The sequence below is a fragment of the Ornithodoros turicata genome, chromosome 2, assembly GCF_037126465.1.
Source record: "Ornithodoros turicata isolate Travis chromosome 2, ASM3712646v1, whole genome shotgun sequence".
In the NCBI taxonomy this organism is placed as follows: Eukaryota; Metazoa; Arthropoda; class Arachnida; order Ixodida; family Argasidae; genus Ornithodoros; species Ornithodoros turicata.
Window position 1 is genome coordinate 30129077 of NC_088202.1, and position 27624 is coordinate 30156700.

At 46.6% G+C, this 27624-nt stretch overlaps 1 protein-coding gene across 4 annotated transcripts in view; it reads right to left on the bottom strand.

The window, feature by feature from the left end:
• Nucleotides 1-27624, bottom strand: part of LOC135385268 (protein sax-3-like) — a 305668-nt gene that overhangs the window by 137704 nt on the left and 140340 nt on the right. For 3 of the 4 annotated variants that reach the window (XM_064614482.1, XM_064614479.1, XM_064614478.1), the window contains exon 1: nucleotides 18941-19147. The exons of the other annotated variant lie outside the window; for it this stretch is intronic. In XM_064614482.1, coding sequence (XP_064470552.1) covers nucleotides 18941-19028 — 88 coding nt within the window. In that variant the 5' untranslated portion in view covers nucleotides 19029-19147. Of the gene's footprint in view, nucleotides 1-18940; nucleotides 19148-27624 lie in introns of those variants that run through there. 4 annotated transcript variants of the gene reach the window in all.

Sequence of the window (27624 nt, forward strand, 5' to 3'; positions counted from 1 at the left end):
TGAAAGGTATCAGAAAGGCCGGCAAATTACTAAGTAGTGGCTGACGGAATGGAACCTGGAGGCTTCCGTGAAGGTGATGATGGTCACGATTCCGCGTGCCTCCAAAGCGCGGTCACGATCTTTTTTCCAGCCGACGTTTGGCACCGTTAGAAGGTGCGATGGGTGTCAGATTACTGGGCGCTCTTAAGAGGAAGAAGCCATCACTCATTCCTGTGCCATGTCAAGTGCCGTACCTTCCAGGGGAACGGAGGGAGGCCAACCAGACTTGATAGGTTTCACTTTGCTGTCGCTGTGGCGAAACGGCGTGTTGCGCTAGGGTACCCGTAGGTTTTTTTTAAACGCAACGCGCTTTTGGGGCCTCGGTGTCCGCGTCGCGTCACGCTGCTTGCAGAAGTTTCTTTATTGCGGTTCAGTAGGTAGATTTGAGAAGGACTGGAAGGATTAGAAGAGATTTAGCAGATTGGAAGGACTTTACGATAACGATTCCCAAAACATGATAAGCCAAGCATCTAGTTCCTTCGAAGTGGCTGACATTACGATGCTGATTTTGGATTTTATAGCTTCCTTTATCGTATAGTTTTCGTAGAGCGCTTCCGATGTGCTAAAACTCCCTAATGTTTGCTTCTTTTTGATTCCGCGTTAGCGCCACGAAGCAACTGTGGCTATCAGCGGCGTACAGACGTGAACAGAGGGAGAGAGGGAGTGGGGGACAGGGTGGGTTGGTGTACGTCCTGGGCCGACTTCCGGGGAAAATACTGTGCAACGTTCGCCCGGAAAGTCTGCCGGAAAACTCAGGGGAAAACCTTAGACAGCACAGCCAGTGGTAGGATTCGAACACACCACCTCCTAATCTTCCGCACGATCTTGGCTCCAACGAGCGGACGCTTCCACCCACTTAGTCATGTTGCTGGTCGCACAGCAACCACACAGCGCGTCTCACGTGATGTCGTCTACGTTGTCTGGACACACGGACGCCGCGGAGTTGCAGCGTAGGCGGTGTGCCGGGGAGCATTCGCGCAAGTATAGAGTTCGCAGATGTGCCGCCAGTGCTGCGGGAGATGCAGACGCGGTGGCCGAAAATGAGGAACGCAGTCGGCGTGCGGCCGATGTTGCCAGGAATCGCAGTGCGACAAAGCGTCCAGATGTTCAGAAATATGCACCGAAGAGTACATTGTCATTAACAAGAAGCGTCCGCGTTTGCAGGCGAAACCCGTGTTTCGGCACGGGTCCCATGGCAACCTATGGTCGGGTTCTACTGCAATGCTATCGCGTTCGGCAGTGCGCCAAAGAATACAGTGAATTTTCTTCTTTCTTGCTGGCTTATTGTTCCGTAATGCGTGCCTACATAACTTAATATACAGTCAGGGGTCTGTAGAAAGCTAGTGTGGGACCCCATGTTGATGAGCAACTAACTGCGCCTTGTTTATATTTGTGTGTGCATCAAAAAGGACTATTCAAGAAAGGAGGTGCGGGTTGGTATAGTGAACAAGCACGCGCACTCCTTTCAACTTCGTTACGCTTTTTGAGCTTCGTCGCGAAAAGCTGTTTAGTATTCCATAAAATTATCTGCTTATATATTCTTGAGACACACAATGGTCATTTGCTCGGGAGACGTCAAAGCATGCGATCTCGCTTTTAAATCTATCTTAGAACCACGAAGCAACTGCCGCTATGAGCTGTATACGGACTGACGGGGAAAGGACCGCGTGAGGAAGTGCGAGACAAAAGAGGAGAGTGCGGGCGCACGTCCTGGGACGCCTTCGTGGTATACCTAGCAGATAAACCTAGCTGCTGGAAAACCCAAGGTACCCAAGACGTCGGTGCCAGTGCTCGGATTCCGTCACATCGCCTTCCACTATTCCTAATGAACGTGGAGTTGACACCTACGTGTCGATGCTGTATCTGCAGGGCCACACCTCTGGTGTGCTTCAAAATATTGCGAAGTTTCAGACTGCGCAACAACAATTCCTCACGCGAAGGATATGAGCTAGGGGGATCCACGGATGGAGCCGGGATATTTCCGAGGACGGGGTCCAGACTTGTACGTATTTGGAGTATTGTATTTAAAATACTGTATTTTAAATACAATTTGTGGTATTTTGGGACTCTATTCAATACTTTTTGTTTTGTGTATTTGTACTCTATTTAAAATACATTTTATGGCATTTTCTACCCAATACCCTAATTACATATTTTGGATCTCCCTCTCAAACTTTCTGTGTATTGTCTTTCCATTATCTTGCCTGTTCAGTGGAAATTCCCTGAGTCCCTCGGACTTGACACGGACATTGGCCCTTTTTGGTAGTTTCCATTTAGAGATCTTGCCCCGTGTGTACTAATCCTTGGCGAGTGAGGGTTCTAATATGTGTGCCCTGACGTGGTGACGCGGAATTCTGACCTCGCCCAGCAGGCACCTGCTAGAAGCTTGCTTTGTTCTGGGTCACATATACTTAGTGGAGTTATGTGGTATCTCTTTGTCATCTTTTTGGGACTTATGTTTAGATGACTCCTATCACACAGCGGCGGCTTGCGTAGTGCGCGGTGTTTAGGTGATTCATGTCACGTAGCGGCGACTAGCCGCATTGACGAGTGACCGGTGACTTTTTGCGTTCAAGGATAAATAGTATCTGAACTGTATTTCAAATACTCTTTGAAGTATTTTGTACTCTATCTTAATTACTTTAATTTTCATGTATTTATACTCTATCTTAATTACATTCTAACGTTAGTATTTATTATCTTATCTTAAATACATTTTTGAGTATCTTGTACATGTCTGACGGGGTCCAGCCTTGAACGGTACGCTACAGTCACTACCCATGGTCAATTGCAAGCATTTTATATGACCGCAGGAATTGAGGGAGGTCAATACATCCAGATCTCCCCGCTAGATCCACGCGTTGGTGGATACAGGTGTCCTTCCTTACGGTGATGTTCACGTGTGTTCTAGAAGCTTTGTCGCATAACCGTGTATACACACGAGCGATATTCCCGCGGAATATTCTAGTGGAAGAAAAAGCAAGAAAGTGCTGAGTCAAAACAGCTGTGTCAAGAAAGTGCTCATTACCTACATACGTACAGTTTGCACCCAAAGTCGCAACATAGCCGCAGGATGGAACTCCAAAGGGCTCACAAAAGCGCCTCACTTTCAAGAGACATCGTCCGTAAATAACAGTTCTTGGCGAGTGTTTCATGAGCGGAGGCGTCCAAGTTGATGCATTTCATTATGCCGATACCCTCAATAAAATAGAGGTCATTCGGACGCGGACCCGTTAATTAGTGCTAATTTCCGCGACCTCGACTGACCAAAGACGTCCGACTTTTGCCTCTACTGCGGCAATTCTACCGACAACTAGGCATCCAGGCGTTGCAAGAAGTGGACTCTGATGGTGGGTGAAAGTGCGTGGACATGCTTTATATTATCTCGCTGATTTGCCCCTTCGTGCAATGCGCAGAGTTCGCTGACGGTGGTTGCAGAATGGTGCCACGTATAATTGTCTGGAAGATCGCGTGGCATTACGCCATGAGTGTGATAGAACAGGAAACTGCATGAAATAAATAATAGACGTGGAGGAAGGGCAGGGGGGGGGGGATATGTTTATTTAGAAAAAGAAAGGAAGGGTCAGCCAGATGGAGGTCGGCTTGCTATTCCAAAAAAAGGAAAAAGACGAAGAAAAGGAAAAGAAAAAGAAGAAAATTACAGGAAAAGAAGAAAAAGGAGAAGGAAAAGGAGAAAGGGGAAAGAAAAGAAAAGGAGAAGACAAAGAAGAAAACAAGAGAAAAGCGCAGTTGAGGGTACTCTCTACGGTCAAAGTATTCAATGCAAAACTGCATGCGCTGATTTGACTTGACTAGAGTAGATTGGATAAAAAGAGAAGAATGGACCTGATCGTCAGACGACATAGCTACTCCTATGGCACACAACAAGAAAAAAACAATAATATAAATATAATAATGATATAATGCGATCATGATATAATATCTCTGGACGGACATTATGGAGGTGAGGCGGATATTAAATAGGTCATGAAATCCTTGGTCGATGCTCGGCGAACGTTTCGGTGCAGCTATAAATGTTACTGTGAAAAATGTATAGCAGGTATAGAAGGGGATGGGGTGGAATATTTAAAAGGGATTGTGCAGAGGACGTGCGATATAGAAGCGAAATACCGTCTGGTTTGCTTTGTGACAAAACTTGTTCATATCTGTACCATCCTGCCTTGAACCGAATTTTTTTACACATCATTTGAACATGATTATAAAAAGAAGTAACTCCTGAGCATAGGTTCCAAAGCGATGAACCTTTATGCTCTTCTGGTTTCCCCACTTGTATGCTCTTTAATAAATAAAAATTACGGGACAAATCGAAGTTCACGTAATCCAATCTGACACTGAAATTGGGAATGCTGCCACAAACCGTTGTGTCTCCAAAAAATCCTAGTTCAGCACGAATATAAAATAGCAGCAACTGCTCGCCGTTATTAGCCCGTTGCACCTTCTAGTGGAAAAAAAAGACGCGGGCGTTAAGGCATTCTGCATCGTTGGCAGCCGTTTTTCCACTCGAACGAGGAGCTCTCAGCTCCGTCATTTGATTGCTTGCACACTATCAGCAGTGTCTAGTATCAATAAAGCCCTCGCTAGGGCCTCGCTCCCTGCCAGGCCCCTGTTTTACAGCCTCCCCAACCGGCCGTAACCTCGCTCCCATCGCTCGATTGGCGCGCAGCCCGAATAGCAGACGACGCCACCACCACAAGAGCACCCAGCGTGAATTCTTATCAACGCCATGTCAAATGATGAAGCGGTCCTGACATGGCGTGATGGATATGACCGAAAACCTGATTCTATCGTCCTCCATCTCTACTGAACCTTATTTTATTTGATGTACTTCGGGCCGGCAATGTTCCCATTTCAGTCTCTCCATAGCGCACACCAAGTAGGATGAGTCCGGTAATCTTCGTAGGAGCAATTACGTAGGGACTGATAGCGTGTCTGCGATGCGTCAGGTACATTATTTTTTCGAGCGCTGAAAATTCGAATCGATAAGTTGGTCGATGGAACGGGTAATGGTTTAATCGAGGCGAAGGAATTGGTTCGAATGGGCTTCTTGGAATACGGGTTCTCTGTTTTGTTTCTTGCGCCTTCGGCTTTTCCTGACATGCTGTAGCTGTGTTCAGCATTTCAAACAGCGGAGTCTAAATACGATCGTGTAAATTTGAAGGGTGATGCGGTTGGGAATACTGATATGCAAAAAGCACACGGTATGTTTACAAGCAGTGATGTTCTTCTCGGCGAGGTACGTGGTCACTTCTCGCGAAATAGCACAGAAGAAAAAGTACAGATCCTGGTTAGATATCGCTCTTGCGCAATTCCACCATGCAAGCATATAAGCGTTGTTCATACTAGCCATATCGCTTATTTCGACATCGATAAACCAGGCGAGTGTACAAGATTTATTGATCGCAGGCCCTTTTTTTTTTCTTCATCACGTCACCATCCCCATCAACAACAACAACGGATATATAGGTCTATTGATTGCACGCATAATCGCAGAAACAATGCTCTTCGGAACTTCAAAAACTTGCAATGCACGCAAAACCGCTCTGCCGTCCTTCTTACACCTAACCTAACCTAACCTCCCCTCACCCTGTCACCACCTTATGCGTTTCCATTCGGAAGATATGTACGGTAAAAATAAATAAATGAAAAGAAGGCTCACAGTTCATTTTCCCCAAAACGAGTCTGCTGCCACACGACCTTTGTCCTATACCATCAGCTTCAGACGCCTACCATATCCTGACCTCCTCCACTGATAACACGCGATCGCGCGCGAGATCATCGAGGAAGACAAAAGTGAGTTACCTGCCATCCCTCCACATGAGAGATCCACTTCGGTCGACTGATCCCTATAGAGCGTATCGAATTTCAGCGATACGCGAGGGCTCTTCGATTACCCACGGAGAAGGATGACGATAAGCGGGTCGCCCGAAACAGTAGACTATATCGGCCTCCGCCAGAGGACGCCATACGATGGAGTTTGCAGATTACAGTGAGGGTTTAGAGTCCTTCGTTCCGGCATATTAAGTATCAAGTCTACCCTTCTTAGCGCCGGGTATCCGCCCTACTTTAAAAGGATTCAGACGCTTTATCCATGGATCGCTCTGGACGCTGGTGGAATTTTGAAGAGTTTTTGGGTGCGAGCAAGAATGATTACAGATACGCCGCGCTTTTCTGTGGCTTAAATGACTACATAAGCGGAGACTTGCAGGAGATTCGAAGGGAGATGTGTCGGATCAATTTTGTAATTCAAGCGGAGGGATGAAAGGTTTAGAGAGACTAGGTTGTGTGCACTCGCTTTGCTTGATAAGGGGTGGGGCTTTTAGACTTTATAGGAAAGGGAGTCATGATGACAGCACTATATACGAGGTCATGGGAATTACTGTTGGGAAGGCATCAAGGATAGGATAGAGGACTCAAAGCTCAATAAGCGAAGCTAATTTTGTGACTCCAGATGCACGGCATGTCGATAGGTGCATCACGATGGCTTTTTGGTACGCAGTTTAGATTTTACGATTTTCGTTGCTCACTTTGCACAAATCACGGTAATGAAACAGGCCTTTCAATGTTTTTATGTGGGTTTCTTCTTGAAGATTAATGTTTACTGTAAAGCAAAATAATAACGAAAGAATGAAGCACGAGGTCAGAGTAACTATTTAATACGTGAGCTTTTGGGCAGAGCCTGCCCTTTGTCATACGGCTTTCAGGCTCTGCCCGAAAGCTCACGTATTAAATAGTTACTCTGACTTCGTGCTTCATTCTTTCGTTATTATTTTTCTTGACGAGGTTTCAACAAGCTGGACTGTATATTATTTTACCCTCTTGATCTTAAATGTAAAGCCTCAGGTTTGGAGACGCCAGTATTCCAAAGAGAGACTGTTCTTCTTGTGGTATTGTAAACACGTTGACGTGGAGTAATGCACCTAGAGATGGAGTAATGTACCTGGTGCACTTCACGGATGATGTGATGAACTTGATGATGAATTGTTTTCGAGTATCATTTACCGTGAGTTTATTAACGTGGAGGGTGTAAGGGTTATGGGTAGCAAAATACAAAAGTGGTTGCAGACACGGCTCCGTCTCACCCGTCGCAATATTCTGCCGTCAGTATGGCGCCGCAATCGGACGCCGGTATGGCGCCGCAGGTCAGATGAACTCAACTTGGGCGTCAGGTAACACGTACGGCAAGTGGACGATGCTCCCTTTAAGACGGAGGAAATTCGACCGGAAAGGTGGGGGGTCACCAGAAGGCCTGGGATCTGATCGACATAACACCCCCCCCCCCCCTTGGAGAGTTCTTTGCATACACGTTGTAAGATATTGCCTTGTGAGCATATTAAACGTTGTTGTTGTTTAAGCTAACCTATCATTTTCGTCAGAGATCCTTTTGGGAGTCAGTTTCCGCGCCTCGGAACACTTTCTACGTATTTCGTGTGAGAGAAGAAACTTAACGGACGGTGTTCCATTATGCACGTTGTTGTGCGTCAAAAAGACAGACTTATGAGAAGTAAGAGAAGTATGATGGCGATGCGGATGTCTGATCGCTGTTGTTGAGGGCCGGTTGAATCCTTCTCACAATATGCGCAAAGAAATTACTTATAAAATCTGTTTGTTATGGTGGACGAATCAGACATGTCGGTACTGTGAATAAAATGAGATCAAATACTGACTGCCAACTACCGCTCACCTTCATCTGCCTACTGAGCTGCTTCGGGTTCGCTATACTGGAGCCGTGTTACCAGTGCTACTTACAATTCACGCGCAGAATGAGTTAATTATCCACATGCTCCGACCTCAGAACAAAGTTTACGAGGTCCTAGTAAAACGACGCGAGGCCTCAGAAGCCATTGAAGTTACATTTCGGGCCTGGGCGTCACCTTCGCAACGCTTCTGAGCCAGCTCATTCTACCGGGACCTCCCTATATACCTACTGGACGGTGCCCACAGGACATGCTCAATGCGTCTCCCCCTCTCTGAGTACATGTCACAAACAGACACACTGGGAAAGCGAGTGCTGTGGGAGCTCTTTCGAGCCTCGCAGGTTCTCTGAACGATAATTGCTTATCCTGAAGTGCGAAATGCTTTCAAACTAGACGACCGAGAACAACGGGAGTCATTAGTGCGAACCATTTGAGTTTGCCATAAGCTCACACAGTGATCTCAAGGACCAATCAGTTGACAGATGATAGAGGTGTTCTTCTAAGTGAGAAAAACTCGCAGTGAAGGGTCTCGAAGCTGACCTCGCGTGAAGTGGAAAACTTCGTAAGGATTAGAAAGGATAGATATTGACACAGATAAGACACCATGTGGTGAGCCAGGTACCGTGTGGAAGACACCCACAAACCTAGAGGGGCATCTCACGCACACGATCATGCTGAGTTTGTCTAATACATCTTCTAGCAGACTCGAATGGGAGCCGCGTCTTCGGCTACAGCATAAAAAAAGAAAAAAGAAGGAAACAGCGCAGGTACAGCCAAGTTCCAAAATAACGTCCAATTAATGCTAGCGCTTCGTATAAGACTTTGCGTATGATATAACGGCTTTCTTGGTGTGACGGATGATCGGCCTTGGGCTCCGCTCGGCAATCTTTCTCTAGGCGTCAAGAATGATTGGCACTTTGGGTCGGTCATGTCATCAACACTTTGAACGCGTCGTAACAGAACACGTAACATCCCTCTTGAAACACGTAAAATAAAAACAAAAGAAAGAGAACGACATACGAATGCATCCTTCTGATTCCCCGCCAATCTTCTCTTTCATCAGCCTTCTTTCACTCAGAGTCGAAAACCTGTCTTTAAAAACAGCCTCCCCTTCCCCCCAGCTATCAATTTAGAGATTAAGAAACTTGACAAAAACGCGACGAGATATTCAATCATTCCAGCGTCAACAGCTCTTCTTGGCGGGTGTCGTCAAGACCACGGTGGCCTCCCCGAAGACTTCCACAGGCAAAGCAAAATGAACATAACGAGGCCCTTTTAATTACGGTACACGCAGGTCGATTGTGTGTCTTCTGATTGGAATTCTTGCGGCTCGCGGTCACACGTCGCACATTTGGGATCGTTTCTTTCTTTTTTTCTTTTTAGGGTTGCGCGGTAAGGTTTGTGGGGCTTGTCCTACGTCACATGAATGCACATCCTTTCTGTCTTTCCCATCTCCTATATACGCCATCTTCCACGTTCACGTGGGGACAATTTTATTGCTGCCAGTTTTACAGCTCTCTGCGTGCACTTCGGCGTTAGATTCGGAGCCCCGGGCGACAAAGCATCCCTCTCTGTTTCTTCCCTTCTGCGAACGTGAACGGCATGAGACCAAGAGTCGTTATCAGAAAGAGGCGATGGTTTCTTGTAACAAGGTTGCTCGCCTTTCTTCTCTCTTCTTTTTCGCACGGAGTGTACCGACGTGTTTTGGGTGGTGTTTCTCCCATCTTTCTTCTTCTTTCCGTCGTGCGAAGGACACACAACAGGAAGAGAAAGCAAACGTGGTTTGTATATGTGTGTGTGCTTTGATGTCGTCTGTGCGGAAATGGTCACTCTTGCTTCGCTTCATCCACTATACACTGGGCGATTGGGAAGAATGGGAGGAGATGCTTCTTTGCTGGACTGCGCCGGTAGAGTGATGTCAATGACAATGCGAAAGATGGCAAAGATGTGCGATGACGAAGCGGCTGTGAATATGTCGCTGGAAGCGTCGCGGTTTGATTGGGACATACAAATGTGGCTTTTTTTGCTCATTATTGTAGACAATGTCTACAAGAATGAGCAAACCGACCGTGACATGACCGTGACATGACCGTGGTCCATTTCGACTACCTCATTCTTGTAGACAAGAATGAGGTAGTCGAGCATGAGTCGTAGAAAATCGTGTCATGCTGCTAGAACGCGACAGGACTCGCTCCGTAGGGAACCATGTTTTGCGTACTGACACTACCAAAAGATTTGTTGAACAATTTGCAGAATAAGGGCAACTGTGAGATACTTCTTCGACATAGGTTGAGTTTCGCAAGTACGAGTAAATTGGTAAATTAGCACTTAACGACTCAAGAATAATGCCGGAGGCGGAGAGGTTTCAATCTGCCAAAGGAGGCGAATGACCCCCCCCCCCCCCATTTCATACACAGAGGTCGGGCAAGGTGTCGGGGTCCCTTTGTACCCTATGATGAAGGAGTGGTGTATAAGTTGCCACTCACTTGTGGAAAGTGTTATATAGGCCAAACAGGGCGATGCGTTAATGATCGCTTGCGTGAACACCGAAACCATGTTAACAACAAGAAAAAAGAGGGGTGGTTGGCTAATAATTGTAACATTCATGGATGTGAACCTATCTATCGAGATTGCCATATCATCCCAAGAAACAAGACTAAACTAACAAGGGAAATAATAGAAGCAGAAAAGATAAATAGCCATCAAGATGTATGCGTAAGCACACCTTCTGTATCTCTAACCGAAAAGGAACTGATCTTCCTCAGAACCGGTGCGCACAGAAAGTGACACGTGTGCTGTGAAGGGGTTTCTTCTTTTTTGCTCATTTTCTTCAATAAACTGAGTTGGAAGTTAGCGCCCGTCCTGTCTGTTTCTCCGTTCTTTGTCCGTGTATCTTGCGCTCTCAGTTCAGGGGTCTCCATGTTGTGACGTTGTGACGCGAATTCTTAAAGGATTTTCATGTTCACCGGCATTAAGCATGCGATGTTTAGGATCCCTCGAGACGTTCTTCTTGAGTATCAGCCGGGTAGATTTCTCGGAGGGGGCCCCCCTCAAGGAAAAGTTCCGAGGGAGACCAGACCCCCCAGACCCACGCAGTGGGCGCCTATGATTCGGTATGTACCAAAGCAATACAGACACTGTGTTACAGTTACCATGTTGCAAAGGCTACGGCATGAGCAGCGCGGCAGCGAGTCACCTCGCAGCCTCAGAGCGTGCCCCGACCCTTCGTAGTGGTGGTAGCGGCGTGCTATTTCCGAGTGCTCTGTCTGCATGCCCTGCGGCATGTTTCTCAGGGGGAGCGTGTCTCCTGGGCCGACTTAAAAGGGAACTGTGCCGGCATTCGTCTTTAAGCGCCGGAAGAAAACCCAGGGAAAAGAATCAGACAGCACAGTCGGCGCCCCGATTCGAACCCGGGTCACCTAGCAGTCTCAGCCTTCGTGGTCCGTTTAATTCTCTCACTGAATATTTTTAAGGGAATGGCAAGCCCACCATAGTCTGGTTGGCCGTTTCCCCTCACATGACACTAAACATAACCCCTCCATTTAGCAAACAAATAAAAAATCGTGCCTCCTTGTCGAAACCCTTAATACACCAACGAAGACACACGTGTGAAAACATGTTAAGATATGTGCATGATACCCATCCACAAACAGCGCAGGGCATCATTATAGAGAGGAGGGGAAAAAAAGAAGCACCCTGCCACGCTCCGTGAGGGAACGCAATTCATAATGAACGCTGTCCAACTTTTATCTGCAGGCTGCCGCCCTCACCTCACTCTGTAGGAAGAACGGTCGAGTGCTCGCGACAGCTCGAGACCACAGGTGCGACGGCGAAGCTCACCACCACTGGGTTTCGCTAATGCCCCAACTGGCTGAGCTTTCTCTCCGCGACGGTGGAATGCGGCTTCTATGTGGACGTAATTAAGGGAATGGAAAGGGGACCGCCAGAGGCCTAATTGGAGACTCGCGGACGGTCAGGCGGACGGAACGCCACCAGTGGCCGAGAGTGACGCGGATATGTCCACGGGCGCAGTCCAGCGTGCGTTGCTGCACGAGCTGTTTACAATGTATGTGTGTGTGTTTCGTGGCGTGTAAGGGAACCTTTTGTTTGCTCTGGGCAGTTGGGGGTTCGCCGCCAGCGGGAAAGAGGGAGTACAGGATTTAATTAGGGGTTGCAGAGTACAGACTTTTTCTGGAAAAGGGGACCGTAGGTGAAACGACGTTAGTTAGGGCTTGTGCGGGGGAGTTTTGTGTGGACTATAGGGGTCAGTAACATGGCCGAGTTCGTTAGGTCTTTCCTATGTTCACGTTGCGACGTCTGTGTCAGAACAAATGTAGGGTCGTCGCCGGACTGTGCTTAGTGGACCTGAGACAATTGCCACGTACACTGGAAGCTAAAGTTAGCTATCCACTGTCAGCGAATTGAAATTTGGAGTTTGCTCTAAGGCTTAATAGAATGTCGAGTGGCATGGCAACAATGATAATCCCATTTTGTGATGATACATTCTTTGGTGATGGTGATCCCGGATTGGGGGGGGGGGGGGTTTAAAGGACGCACTTCTACAACTTTGTCATGAGTTGCATGCTTTCACAAGCAATACGGAAGCACAACGCGGTAGAGACAACAATATGTATTTTACTTTACAACCAAATCGTATTGACACCCCACGATTAGTTGCTTTCCTGCTCATACCATAAGACAGACCTACGTTTCGGAAGGTTGCCGCTCTAAAATGCTACAGAATATCTAATACTAGTGATCGAAAATCTCGCGTGGTCCTTTTTTGAGTCTATGTCAGCACGTCATAATCTCGTATGTTATTCCATAACTACGAGAGCTAAGACGCGCCGAATGCATACAGTGGGGCCATGCCCTTCAAAAAGAATGGACAAGCACGAACGTTCAAATAATGCCTCTTTGTATCTCTCATCGCTTGTAATACATGCTGCAAGCAACGTACACGGTATACCACCTCTCTAAAACCAACTTCTTTTCTCCAAAATGTATCACAATGCACTCGGGAACGGCCAACGGGACGCCATCTGTTTAAGGACCTGATCATTTCACTGTCAGCTTGACGTCTGTCAGTAATGAACTGCCGCTAGCACGCGAGACGCTCTGAATCACGGACTAGCAGCTCAAAGAGCAAGGAGAAAGGGGTGTCATGGGAGATTGGGAAATGCAGCTGGCGGACTGGCAGCGGAGAACGCTGGGGAACGCAGCGCGCCTCCTGTGCGTCCATGTATTCGGGCTGAGTTCGGGCTCAGAGACTGCAAATTGTACGGTTTTGTAGCCTTTGCATCCGTTATAGTTTGTATATCATGCAAACTCTGCCACTCGTAGTGAACCGCATCTGGACGCGGTACGAGTGTTGCGGTCTTCTCAGCTGAAATGTCCCTTACACACTAAATCATTTGATTTCCTATTCCTCTTTGCACTGCCTTACATTTGCTTTACACTCTCTTTTACTTTCTTTCTTGAAAAGATCTTACGAAAACACCAGAACAACGATAACAACAGATAAATCGTGACAATGAGATGGGGTGATTCAGAACACCAGAAGCCTGTGACCAGACTCCGGAAAGACAATGCCTTCACTGCATTTCGTCTTTTTCAATATACAAACCAGGTGCCTACTTACTTAGGAACTCGTCTCCCACAATGAAACAGCAGAAAACGACGGAAAAGAAGATGCATCCCAGCATACCTTAACGCTCGAGGACATGTTTCTTGTTACCAGATGTCGAAAAGTGATCACGTAAAACCGGAACAACGGAAAGAACAACACAACCTCAGAGACAGCACAGAATTTCTTTTTTATCGTGGAGTAGCGAGATATCCCTGATGCACGACACTTCAGACCATAAATTCAGCCAGTACCCTTCTCTAGCGTATCTCGCGGAATCACCAGTCCTGGCAGACACGGCGGGATGTCAGGTACAAAGCACAGAACAAATAAATAAGGCTGTTTAACAGAAATGCGTGAGGTGCGATCGCTATCAAAGTCGCCCGGGAAAATCTCCCGTAAAACAACTTATTTCTCAGTATGGGGTTATCTGGAATCGCTACTAAGAACAAACAAAAAAGGAGGTGCACTATGGACGACCTCTCTTTGTCTGCGTTTTCTACGTCGTGCAGGTAAATACCCGGAACAGGAAGAAGAGCCTGCAGAAGGATGATTCTGATTATGCTCATCTGTCGTATGCTTTCGTGTCGTCGCATGACGCTAATCCCACTTGGTAAACGAAGCTGCTTCAAAGAAAAAGTTCGTTGGCCTGCTAGTGCGTAATCGACCCTATTGACACCTGCGTTTTCACGTAGGATACTTGTCTACCGTGGAGGAATCTGACTTTCTCCTTACATTTTTCGTGCAATAGTGTTCTACGTGATACCATTGGTAGTATACTGCAAGGCTGAACGTTAAGGGTGTGATTCTCTGCTAAATGTTTTGATGGGGTGGGTTTCTTCACAGCTGACTCTCTCAGCTTATTTAGTGTGAGAGAATAGAGTAATACATCCATAGTCTTAAAAAAACACAAACACACAGGCAGAGCGTTAGTAAACACACACGCATAAAATAACCGTGTGTTTCATTTTGTCAACCTCCCGCTCGATATTCCTTCGGCAACTTTAGCCACCCACTGTGAAACAACTAACAATACATAGCTGAACAAAGCTGAACTAACCAGACATTTCACACAGCACCGCTTTGATGCGTGCGGACCGACACAGCGTCCAGCGCTTGACTCACGTGCGCGTTGCGAACCAAAACTCCCCATAAACATCCAGAAGCACACACAAGAGTGAGGTCGTTTAGTAAATCATCGCGTAGCAAAAGAGGAGCGGCCTGAATGGTGACTTTAACGGCGGGTGCATTGTGCATTGTTGTCGGACACATTGGGAGAGACGGACGGGTACAAGGGACAGAAAACGCAATACAAACATCCGAAACAGCAGCAGCTGCGAACTTGAAAGAGACTCGTCACATTTTCCGACCGACCCTCGGGGGCAGCAGACGGCGACCATTGTGAAGCGAGCGCCCCCTCGTGGAGACAGGGTCGCCCATGTGTGGGACGGTAGCAGAAGACGCGGAAGGACAATACAACACTCTGTTTCTGCGGGGCAAGATGGGAGTGCGCGGTCTAGTACGTGGATGGGAGCTTGGGACAATATCTTCTGTTTAATGCGGAGAATAGAAATTATAGAAAGTGTCGGATTGACATATTGATGGAGACGGTATAGACCTGGTTTCGAAGAGAAACTTGGATATTAGTAGGGCACAAGTTAGCACGACTCAATCAAACGACTCAGGAAAAAGGTACTGACGCCAGGATTCGAACCTGGGTCTTCTGATTTTCGGTCAAATATGCTACCGCTACACCCTTAGCTACAACAAATTAGTCCGCCTCGGCTAATTTCTCGTTGTTTACCCAAGTTAGCCGACGTTAGAAACGAAATTGTATAGTGTCTCGTTCTTTGACAAAATTGTGATATGAGTGTCAGGCTGTCTGTATGCTGCAAGTGTCACTTCAGAGAGTACTTCGAACAACAACAACAACAACAAATACATGTTGTGAGACGACTGAGGAAATTTGGGACTTAATTTGTGGCTCACTAGCCCATGCGTTTGGTATGACATGAAACCCTCATGGCCGACTAGTTAAAATTGGGAGTCATTAGAAGTGGACATACAGAATACAAATGCACTGCAAGTGCTGGCCCAATATTTTTATTGCGAACAAAGTAGTATGGCTGTCCAAGAATGGTCTCATTTCGGGACTTTTCTAGGAAATGCGTGTCACGAGCAGCTTTACTAACTCCAATTGAGTGTCGCACGAAAAAGATACCGCTAATTATGCACTTCTAAGGTGTCCATGCACTTCACGGCTCCGGGCAGTTTAAAGTGGAGCGAAACGTAACTTCTAGACGCTAATAACGTGGCCGACGACGACTACTACGCGGAGGGTGAATTTAATTAAAATGCGACGAAATGCGATTAGCTAATGAGATGCGATATGGGCAAGAATTGCGTCTTGTCCCATCATTCAGTGGGCCATGGTATTAAAACGCTCGAATGTTGTGTCACGAAGTCATGAACGTGTGCCAACAATAATCTTCATCCGAAAGTCACCACTTCAACAGAGTCAAGCAAAAGTTCCCTCTGATGACATTGTGGATAATCCCCTTTTTCCTCACACAAAGCGAGTTCGTGCACATTTACTCAAAACAATGCGTTGTGACGCACTTGTTTCAAAGGAATAACTTACAGAAGCAGAGCCTAAGCAAACAACCAATCTACACGCTCGGAAGACGAAAGAAAACCGTGCAGCTGAAGCCAGGAATGTCACAAAATCCGCCAGCCTCGCAAAATCAAAGGAATTGAAATATTGCAGTCCTCGAAAAAGCCAGGCAGCGGCGGTAATCAATCCACGCACCTCTCGATTGCCGGTCGACACCTTGAGGCTTGTGTTGTGTTCGTCCGTTTGCGTGTTCCAGCCTCAGAACTATCAGAACAGTTACTTTCCAAGTTTTCCAAAAAGTTCTTTGAAAATTTCGACAACGTTCCCGCTCCACTGCGCACTGCACAGTGACATGACGTTTGGCATGACCAACACCATCGTTTGGGTCTTTCTTCGTAAACGTTGCACGCGATGCAATTTTAACACAAGTACATTCTTTTAACGGTCGAAACCACGCGTGAATCTGAAAAAGTGCGAGCGCTCCTACAAGGCACAATACTACCCAACGATATAGAAGGTAAGGCAACGGGTTGTAGAAAAGTGTAACAACAAAAAGAAAAAAAAAACACAATAATTTTTCCACGACATCAGGGTCCGGCTACGACCCATGTCTTCCTTAAATCGTTGTATAGGAGCACCCGGAGTCCTCGAGATAACCTGGTAAATGCTTTCAACAACCCGTGAGTACGAAATGCTCCCCAAGATATGTTCAAACCATGTGTATTGGGTGTTTTGAGCCTCGAACGTTGCGACGATACATAGCATTCACGGAAAATCGAAAGATCGGATAAAATCATTGGACCTCAGGTTTCGATGCGGAAATTTTAGGTTGGAGACGTCTCTACACTCTAAAGACAGGGAGTGGTAGTGGTTGTGACGAATCCGGATTCCACTTCACCACATGGCACGGTCGGAACCGACCGCCATAAAGACTACTATACCGTTCTGTCTCCTGATTTGGTGAAACTGAGAAGCGTACGCCATTTTGTGGCAATTTGAATATATGGTACTTGCCACAAAAAAGGTGTGCGCCCCGCTCGCCCCCTCTTAATCGGAAGCGCTAATGGTATCATTCGGCGCAGCAATGCTTGGCGCAGAGCTTGTTATGCGACGAAGCTCTGTTTTTAGACTGTAGTTGCTTGGCACCAAGAAAGACAGGGATGTGATAAGTATGTGGTATGTATAAGCGCATGTAGAACTACTCCTGAACACCTTAAGTCTCCTGCCACACCCACTGACCAGAAAAAGAGCACACATTAATTCATTGAGGAAACCATAACCACCAAGTGCACAGACCCTATAATCAAACACTAAAGAGGGATGTATATATCGCAACAACGTCCACATTACCTCATGTGCCTTGCCACGAAGGTTCCGGTTTACATCAATTAACGTGAAATATTATTATTATTATTACTTTTTTTTTTAACGGCAGCTCTTCCGAACAGGTCGGACCAGATGTCCTAGTTTTAAAACCGAGAGATAATTCGCGAGATAACGGTTTGCAAACGAATGTATGCAAATTACAGCGGTGAACTCGTATAATGCGGTTAAGGACCTTCAGGTAGTCCAACGCCTGCCGAAAAGAGAGATCGTGTCAGATAGACTGGACGAAAAAGGGTTGCCCGAATAATCGGGAGCGTCCACCGCACGTCTGTCGGCTTAGCGGCGAAATTATCACACCCGTGAGCATCACCTACGGAAATAAATGGACTGCCATTACACTGTACCCAGAGTGGATTAGCCGTGAGAAGATTGACGTTCGTGCATCACAACGGGACACGCACTTCCTGAAGGAGTCAAGTTCTCGTTTTGGAAGAGCTCGGTGATTACAGAAGCTGTAATAAACTGGCGCGTGCGTGCCTTAGAAATATACGTCCCGTTTAACTCTGATAAGCTTATTATTCGTGATCGTGTAATTGGAAGTTCGTGACGCAGCCGCAGGGAGAGCGGTGTCGTCGTAGCCGCGCCGTGCCATGATCAACATCTGATAGACATTAAGACACGATACTGATCATCGTACTAATCAATTTCACCCCAATAAAAGACGTGACGGCGAAGCGGTACCTTAAAAAGTACTTTCAAAAATATGGAAAGCTGCATTGACGACAAGGTGGAGCCTGATGATAGGGTCGAAACTACACTCTAATGTTCACCGCACAACACATGCTCGCTTCTGATGTGTAGGAGAGAGGAGCGCCTACGCGGTTTTGTGACATTTAACGTGGCACAAAAAGGCGTGCGCTTCCCATTTTGCACCACTCGGCAAAGAGAACGATATCATTCTAAATAACGTTTGATTCTGCGCGTGCTATGTGGTGAAGTTCCCCTCTTAGAGTGATTATCAGGAGCTTGTCGAAGGCCGATCAACCGTCACGTCTCATTTTATAGAAGGTAACACGGAACGTTCAAACCTGCTTTTTTTTAAAAATTTAATCATCTGAAACAAAAGGTATCTTTCGAAGTGACAACATAGCAGTCACCATCCAAAGCATTACATTCAGTTTAAAGCTTGCGATACCATCCGCCGCGCGGCGTTGCAACGAAGTGCACCAATGCTACAACCAGCTGTGCTCCCGACCGTCTGAAGTAACGGTAAAACTTGAAAGGATAACCGTCGAACATACCCTCTGCACAGTGCTTAACTGTATTTATTACGATGACTATAACCGATGAAAGTACAATGGGCCATTTCACTAATGCGGGAATCAAACACGAATTGAAAGTGAGACACACCGTCGGCCAACCACACCTCTAAGGAGCACCTTCCGGGAAACATATTGCCGATTCATTTAGAATGAAAATCTCACTTTTTCGGAAATATTAGCATTCGTCGCACCTCAATTCGGTAGAAAATCGTGCTCTCGATTTGCAGCCATAGCAACACGTTGTATACAAACAACCTGAAGCCGTCACACACCTGACACAGAGCAAACGTCAACTTACATCCATCCGTAGAGACAGTGCACACGCATATAATCCAAGAGAAGACGATTATCCATCCGGACCACGCAGAAAGGTCCGAAAGTGCCATCGCCGTTGGGCCACGATCATACCAAACATGCACAGCCCAGGCCAAAACAAACAGTTCCTCAACGGAGAGATATCACACAACCTTCCAGACTAACTTCATCCTCAGAGCGCTCACGACGCTCTGAGCCACAGTGGCCACAATGCGCTGCGATCGACCCCAGCGCCATCTACTCAGGGGAAAGTGGGAGCCGTTCATTACCACACCACAGGGGTGGTCGGCTGAGCTGGAAGGACTACTGTTCCTAGGGCCGTTACGTCGTCTGCTAGCTTGCCTGCACCAGTGGGGTGCAGATTGAGTCTCGGGGTGAGCGTAAAGGTCGGCGTTGGTCATTTGTAAATTCGATGAGCATATGGTAGTGCGTTGGTGGTGTATGTGGTGGAGGAATGCGATTTCGAACGTTGCGATGCCAGAAGGGCACTGTGGGCGGTGTAAATTCATTTCAAGGTGGGATGGGGATCAAAAAGTGAATCAGGAAATGGTGGCTTTCGGTGGACATTAACGCACTTGGTGAAAGAGCATCGTGATGGCATCACGTTACAGCGAACAGCACAGGAGAAACATCTCTGTGTGAAGAGGGATCTCCCGTGTTGCAAGTGAAGGATGACTAGCGCTTTATGTAGCACTCCTCCGAGACAGTGCGGTCGAGTGAGGCGTGTCCTATATACCACCCAGTCTATCAAACCCGATGCCACCCAACCTACTGTGTACAACAAAAGGAAGCGCGTATATACCGTAAAAATAAAAAAGGGACGTTGGCATAGTCAGTACTGTCCATTATTTTATGTCTCTGACTATTGCATTGTATATTGTAACAGAAGAAGAAGAAGAAAAAAACACGCTTCTGACGCAGCAGGCACTCGTCTTCGACGTTTCCCGCTAAACATTTTGCCGCGCGCGTATCCATAATTCACGGGGTGAAAAGAAAATTAAGGAAGAGCAACAGTAACTTATTTGTGGCAGCTCATCAGGTGACGTCTAAGGGCGGTAAGTTCAAAAAATGATTACGCATAACCACGCTACATGATCCAACCGCTTGGTGCAGTCACCAACAAAGGTATACACAATATTTTATTTGGGGCACCTTGCCGCCGTTTCTGGCAGGTAGATCGCCCTTCTTCACGCGAGTTCGCGTACCGCCATGTACGAAATAGTAGAGAGTTTTAGTATATCGTAGGCTATCGCCTGTGCGTGTACATATGGGATAGCGTCGATGGTTCTGTGCACGCCCACAACAGAAAGAGAGCTTCTCGCAGTGCGCCGAACTACAGCTACCCCATACGTACGCAAATTCGACAGCGTATGCGATGTACCAAAGCCCTCTATTGAAAATAGCGTTCCCGATTAGCTTCATATCAGCGAAGCGGCTAATTTAAGCATTTTTCATCCCTTCGAACGCTAATGAATTCGCCTACGATGGCAATATAAACCCTCGCCAAAGCCAGTACAGCGGAGAAAGTGTAGCCCATGTAGCTAATGGCTGAACAACACTCAACTTAATTACCGTTGCTTCCGTAAAATTATTCCGCAACGCTGTTACGCAGTATCTTCATTTTGTGAAAAGCTAAGCGTAATTACTCGTGATTACGAGAATGGACATAATTAACGGGAGACTACTATACCCCTTTCGCTGACATTCAGTGCTTCATCGTACGCGAAACGCTGGGGGCTATAAGAAGGGGAGGACGCTGACACAAAGATGCATGTTGATGGCCGGAAAGCGTTCAACGCTGCTTTAAAAATATTGGATTCAATGGTCCGACAGTGCGGAGAAAATTTGGCATATAGACAACATGTCGTGAGAGAATTACTTGGCTATTGAACCAAACAGATGCACTCTAGGTAGGCAGGTCAGTAAAATAGGTATTTAATTTTCTGTCCCGGGCTTAGGCCGGTTTCACATTAAAGTGACGTATTTCGCCTCCATGAAATGCGTCCGTGGTTGGACCGCTTCTTTTCTCGGTGATCACCCGTGTGCTCATCGCGTTCGGGACGTGTGACTGTTTTTTTCACTTTTCACTTCACTTGTCCACTCGTGTTCATGTAGGCCATACCCACTACCGTATCTCTAGGATTTCGCGCTTTCGGTTTTTATTTTTGGGCGGATTCTGCGTATGTCTTTCGGTGTTTATTGATCGTCACGCAATCGGCGTCTTTCGATGTTTTTATTGGCGGGCACATGATTTACCCCATAGTTATCGGCGAATAGAAATCACAACGTAATTTCCGCACGACGCCCATTGAACATGGCTGTTATAGCTTTCGGTCGCGTTTTACGGCTAACGAAAACGTAAACGGACATTTTTCACAACCGTCGTATTTCTGTATGGTTTTCTGATCTGCATCAACGACTTGCTGGGCATATGCATCAATTTATCTCTGTCGTCGTTCCTGGATTGTCCCTCTGTATTCGATGTTTTTCAATTGAAACCGACACATTGAACGACGACAGATTTCTCCCACACCACACTCTTAGCGATTTTCACGGAACAAAACTCGTCTTTAACTCCGTGCCTTTTCAGGCTACAGAGTTTCTCCTCCGTGACAATATGGAAATTTGAATTTATGCGGAGAGAAAACGGACCAGCATTGCTCAAGCACACACACTGCACGAGCAGAGTGTCCGAGCCCGTGTGCCAGCCCTGTGAAAATTACTGCATGTTGGCCTATATCAAAGAACACTCTCTTTCCCATCTGCATTTATCTCCTATTTTTATCAGTATCAATATGCGCACGAACCAGGAATTCGGTTGTGTGAAAGGTCGCACCTATAAACAGCGAGTCGAGTGCGTGAAAGACCGGGCCAGAATAGGACACGCCGAGAGTTCCCAGACACGGACACACGGTCCGCAAACAAATGTGGATGTGTGAATAGCAACATAGACTTTAATGGGTCAGTTTCTCACCCGTGAAAAACACGGACGAGTAAAAGGTTAGTGTGAAACCGGCCTTAGGCCACACATATTCGTCGTCTACACGGCGCTAGGGAAAGGCGAGAAGCATTTGCCACATGCAGGAAAGCACTGCAAGAGGGCCTGCTGAAGGTCAACCTACTTTATCATCTTGGAAGATCCGGCACCGCGGTGCAGATATAGTTCTCTCAAATATTCTACGATAAAACTGCGGGGCTATGTCCACATGGCATACGACTTTATTGGGGCTATATAAAGGGGCCTTCGGATGCCAGTCGTGTGACAGTCATACACGTATCAACTAGATAGTGATCGCTACATGGTTCGTTCCCTTATCGCCAAATGCACGTTACAAATACCGTATTTCCCCAAGCAGCACAATGTACTGAAAGTCGAGTGCAATAGGGGTGGACGGTATGTGTCTTATCAATGTTCTTTAGCTTTACGAGTCTGTTCAAGGCCTTCCACATACTCGTTCACCCCTATTGCACTCGACTTTCGGTGTATTGTGCTGCTTGGGTCCCGGTGTATAACGCGCGCGTTATACAGTAAAAAAGTGCTCTGTATAGATGTCCTGCGCGTTATCTAATCGTGCGCGTTATACACGGAAATATTTTCCAACAGAGTTCCTTTCTGGTCTGTGTCGTACAAATTCTAGCCTCTTCCAGGGTGTGCTGTGAGTTTCTCACAAATCTCCTAGGGTCAGTTGACAAAGCCGGCGAAAGGGCGCTGGACTTCATAAAAAGTAATGATGTTGCTTAAGGCTGCAATTGAGCAGTCAATAATACTGAATTCATTTCAGAAGGCTGGCGTGATTGAGAAGGGACGCCAAAACTATGTTTCAAATAAAGCATATGCATGTAATATGCACCGCCTTGGTTTATTGTGTATAGAGGTGGCAGTACAGAAGCTTGTAGCAACATTGCTGTACGCGTTATGCACCGGTGCGCGTTATACATGGAACTTTTTTTCAAATTCGGCCCGTTTTTAAGGGTGCGCGTTATACACCGGAAAATACGGTACTTTAAGCAGCTTGCCTCCGCTTGTGAGAGGAATGGCTTCTTTCGTTGTCCTCTTCCCTGGCTATTCCATAAGGTTTCTCTGCGGTCAATTATTTCGGAGCTCTGTCACAATTATTTCCGGTCCTCTGGTATTACACGTTCAAACGACACCTCCGAATTAAGCCTTTATCTCACAGTCGAGCCACTTGCATGCCCATACCCTTGCAGGATATCCAGTCCCCTGTTTTCGCAAAACACTCGCCACTGTTCCTTCAGCCACTGAAGTGCTTCCGCCGTTCAGTCAACCTGTGCCTCAAAAGCATAACGAGACGGGTACGTCCAGTCATCAGTCCTCGCAAAACCATCACGAAACCAAGCGCAACTTCTCACACCCCCCACCCATCGCGCACGCAAGGTCCGCACCGCCATTACTCAAGAACAGCGGGGATGCGGCCAAAACATTTCCACCGCAGACACAGAACTACGATCGCTATCTGTTCGCCACCCACCACCCCCACACAGGCCTAAGAAACAGGGCTTCCTATCGCCTACTACAACGGCCCACTTCAAACAAAGAAACTATCCGCGACGGCCTTCGAAATTCCACTGTCCCCGCCTTCCCGCAGTGCTGCCTTACGTCGGCCACAAACCGGGAAATTGCTTTGGCAGCTGTAAAAACGGGCCAAACCTCCGAATTTCCCACCGACCTCTATCCTCGAACGCCGCTGTTTCTGTCTGCAAAAATGAAAAAGCGCACGCAGACATGTATCGGGTCGCGTCCGTGCTGTGAGGGCAGCCGGACAAGGCACGAAGAACCGTGAAACAAGAGTTTCCTCGGGCATATCTTTTTGAGTCGGAATGAAGGAAGAAGCAAATAGGAGAAGTTGACAGAAGTGATGGGGAAGGAACAGCGACAACATGCTAAAGTAATAAACGGATCCATGCATGGGAGCAAAGTTGCTGCACAGAGCCGCGGAAAGAGCAAAAATGTCCATCTGGTTTGCTTCAGAAGTGCGAGAAGTCGCCGCTGTGAAAACAAGGGGATAGACGATTCGTGACGGCCCCTTGATTTGCACGATGGATTTTTGTCGTGATGTAACTTAGTCGGGATATGTATGTCCTTCTGCAGAATGGTGACGCTTCGTGAGAGCGTGTAGTGGAGGATTTTGCTAGACTACACTAAATGATTACAATATTAGTGGAAGCGACACTCGGAGCTTCTGTACGTTGGATTAACTCGTATAGAACTGTTATTTTACATGTGTGGCTTTTTCTCCGTACACCGAACAGTGCAGTACGGGTCAAACTCTCTTTTTTTTTCTTCATAAACGCGCGCGGAAAACTTGGCTCTCGCCATTGACACACAAGAAAAGAAGCAGAAGCAGAAGAAAAAACAAAAACTCTGCACCTGGCAACAATGGGTAGCGGACACAGCCATCTCGTTGCGTATGTGTTCCGCTTTTCCAGTGTGCTTTTTAGCTTGCTCAGTGTGGCTTTTTACCATTTTACCATTTTTGCTGTAGTCTCGGTCGAATTTTATGTCCCCGGGAAGCTTCCCTTCCTTTGCTGGAAATATTTTTTGCACAATACCGCACAATTTACACGACTTACAAATATTTTTCTTACAATTAAGAAGTTGGGGGGGGGGGGGGAGGTTGGCCTTCTATATTCCTCTTGATGCGGTATAGCCACATATCTAGCCTGGCTATAGCTAGGCTGCGTGACGTGACGAACATCTTGTGCCTTCACTTCCGCCAATTCTTTTAGTTGTGCCATAATTTGCCCATAATGCAAAGGGTACCGGAACCAACATCTCCATACCAACATAATGGTGTCTGTAAAGACTATTTATGCGTTCTGGCGACGGAGGGGGGGGGGATATGTTTACTAAAAAAGAAAGAAGAAAAGGAGCAAAAAAGGAAATGTTAGCAAGACAAAGAGCCCGCTTGCTATTCCTTAAAATGAGAGGGGCTCGTTGGCGTTAGTCACATCGACTTGCTCTGCCATAGCTAAGCAATGTCCAGAGGGTGACCCACACATTCAAACGCAGTGGCTCCACTGGTAGCAATGTGCCACAGTTCTCGGATTCCTTTTTGTTTTTTGTCTACCGTGAAACTATTACTGCCAAATACTAATTAACAAAAATCATACCTCAATCTTCAAGGAGTTCAGACGTCTTGAAGTTTGGAAGTATTCGGCATTTAAATTAAAAATGCGAATGAATCGACTACACTCTTAGAAATGAACTTCACCGCAATGCACGCTCCTAGCCAACCATCATCTCGAACGATATCGTTGTCTGCCCTGATTTGTTGAAAACGGGAGGCGTACGCCTTTTTCGTATACTGCAATATTTGGGGACGCGAAAGACGAGGACATAAGATACACACACTTATATGTCCTCGTCTTTCGCATCCCCAAATATTGCAGTATGGTTTCCCACCAGCTAGCCCAACTTTCTGCACTTGTTCAGTGCGTTTTTCGTGACAATTATGAACAGCATAAGTGCCACAAAAAATGCGTACGCCTCCCGTTTTCAACAAATCAGGGCAGATAACGCTATCATTCGAAATGATGGTTGGCTAGGAGCGTGCTATGCGGTGAAGTTCATTTTGAAGCGTGTAGATCTATATTAGCAACCCCTTTCTTTTTCATTTTCCAGACTTCCTCCAGTCAAAAAGAACCACAGTACAGGCGAATATTATGCAAGGGAGGCGAGCGCAGTTCAGTAAAGCATTTGCGCGCGTGTCTCCCTATGGCCTCCCTACACTGTTAAAACAGAACTTCACCACATAGCACGCTCCTAACCAACCATCATACTGAATGATATCATTCTGTGTCATGATTTGTTCAAAACAGGGGGGAGGCGCCTATATGGGACAAGATCTGTCCCAGATAGGCGCCTCCCGCCTGTTTTGAACAAATCATGACACAGAATGATATCATTCAGTATGATGGTTGGTTAGGAGCGTGCTATGTGGTGAAGTTCTCTTTTAACAGTGTACGCTGACTGCGCGCTCAGTAAATCATGTGCGCATGTTTGACACAAAAGTCAAATTCACTCACTCAAAAACCTCACTCCTCTTCCTTTGGACGTCGTACCACCACCATCACCAGTCAAATGCAAGCTCCGTACTAGTGTTAACGTCTAACCATTCTATTGTTACCACTTCTAGTAACGCTAAGGAATAATGCGGCCCCTTCCAATTCCGGAGGAATCGGAATGTAGCATCGTTTCGTCTTCAGCCGTCTAATTTATAGCCCCAGGTGAGCGAAGGTTTGATACCTTCGCTCTCCCTTCCTCCTCCTCTTCGTCGTTATTTGCGTAGCAAGAATTCTCTTCCCTTATCTCCGCCTGCATCCATATTTTATCAACTCTCCTTTGGACTTCTAGGTATATCTGGCGCCGTCCAGTAAAGGAATGAAATACACCATCCGCGCTAATGGGACTGTCTCCTCCAATTCAATGCCGTCATGTCAGTCGGAGTCATATGCCCTTCCGTCTCTTCGTTCTTTTCATTCTTTCGTGCTCTTTTTTTATTTCTTTTAAGTAATGTAAGTGAAAGTGAAAGAAAAGAAAGTGAGGGTGTAACTAGGTAAAGTGAAAATGTGCTTCAGTTCTCTAAGTGCCCAGCACATCGAACGGACAAAGGAGGAAGAGATCATGATGTGCAATAAGAGGGAGAGGCGAGTAACTCGAGTGAAATTGAAAACGGAGGCCAAGGCGGATTTTCGCGGCCATGCTCGAAATTAAGGTGAGGAAGTCCTGGGTGTCGCAGGAGAGATGTGCTTACGACGGGTAGATTTGGATGAAGGGAGGGTTGCTATTTGTGAGACGTGAAGGCGGAGCCGGCAATGTCCTTAATTTTCCCAGCAATTATGTTTGGGTTAATAAGTGTACGGGCTAGTAGGTGCAGGTTGGTGGACGGGCTAGTAGGTGCAGTAGGGCAGGTACACTCTTAAAAATGAACTTCACCACATAGCACGCTCCTAGCCAACCATCATCCCGAATGACAACGTTCTCGCCCTAGATTTGTTGAAAACGGGAGGAGGAGCCTATTTTGTGCCGTGCATAATGGGCACAAAATAGGCTCCTCCTCCCGTTTTCAACAAATCAGGGGCGAGAACGTTGTCATTCGGGATGATGGTTGGCTAGGAGCGTGCTATGTGGTGAAGTTCATTTTTAAGAGTGTAGGTGCAGGTAGTAGAGACATAAGTTGTGTGGTTGTGTTTGTCTTGCTTGCTCTCCCCATCATCGACATATTTGGGTTGTAGCTGTGTCTCAGACAGGACATTCGTGACCTAATTCCTAAAACAGCAAACTTAAAAAAACACCAGCACTTAAGGGTTATATTTGAACGCTCGAAGAAGACTTCGAAAACTCGCCTTCCTGCCATTGTGTAGCACCAATTGTATACGCATTTGATATGAGGTAACTACCCTTCCCGGTCCATTTAGCGAGAGTGAGCCGAGCACGAATCTGTAGAGGAATGAATATCTATTTCCATCCAGTAGCGTAGGCAGAAACATATTCTTGGGAGGGGTGCTTTTCTAAAAACAGTGCTTCACCGCATAGCACGCTTCTAATCAACCATCATCCCGAATGACAACTCCTTGATTTGATGAAAACGCGGGGCGTACGCCATTTTTGTGGCTGACTATTAATTAATTATTAATTATGAACTG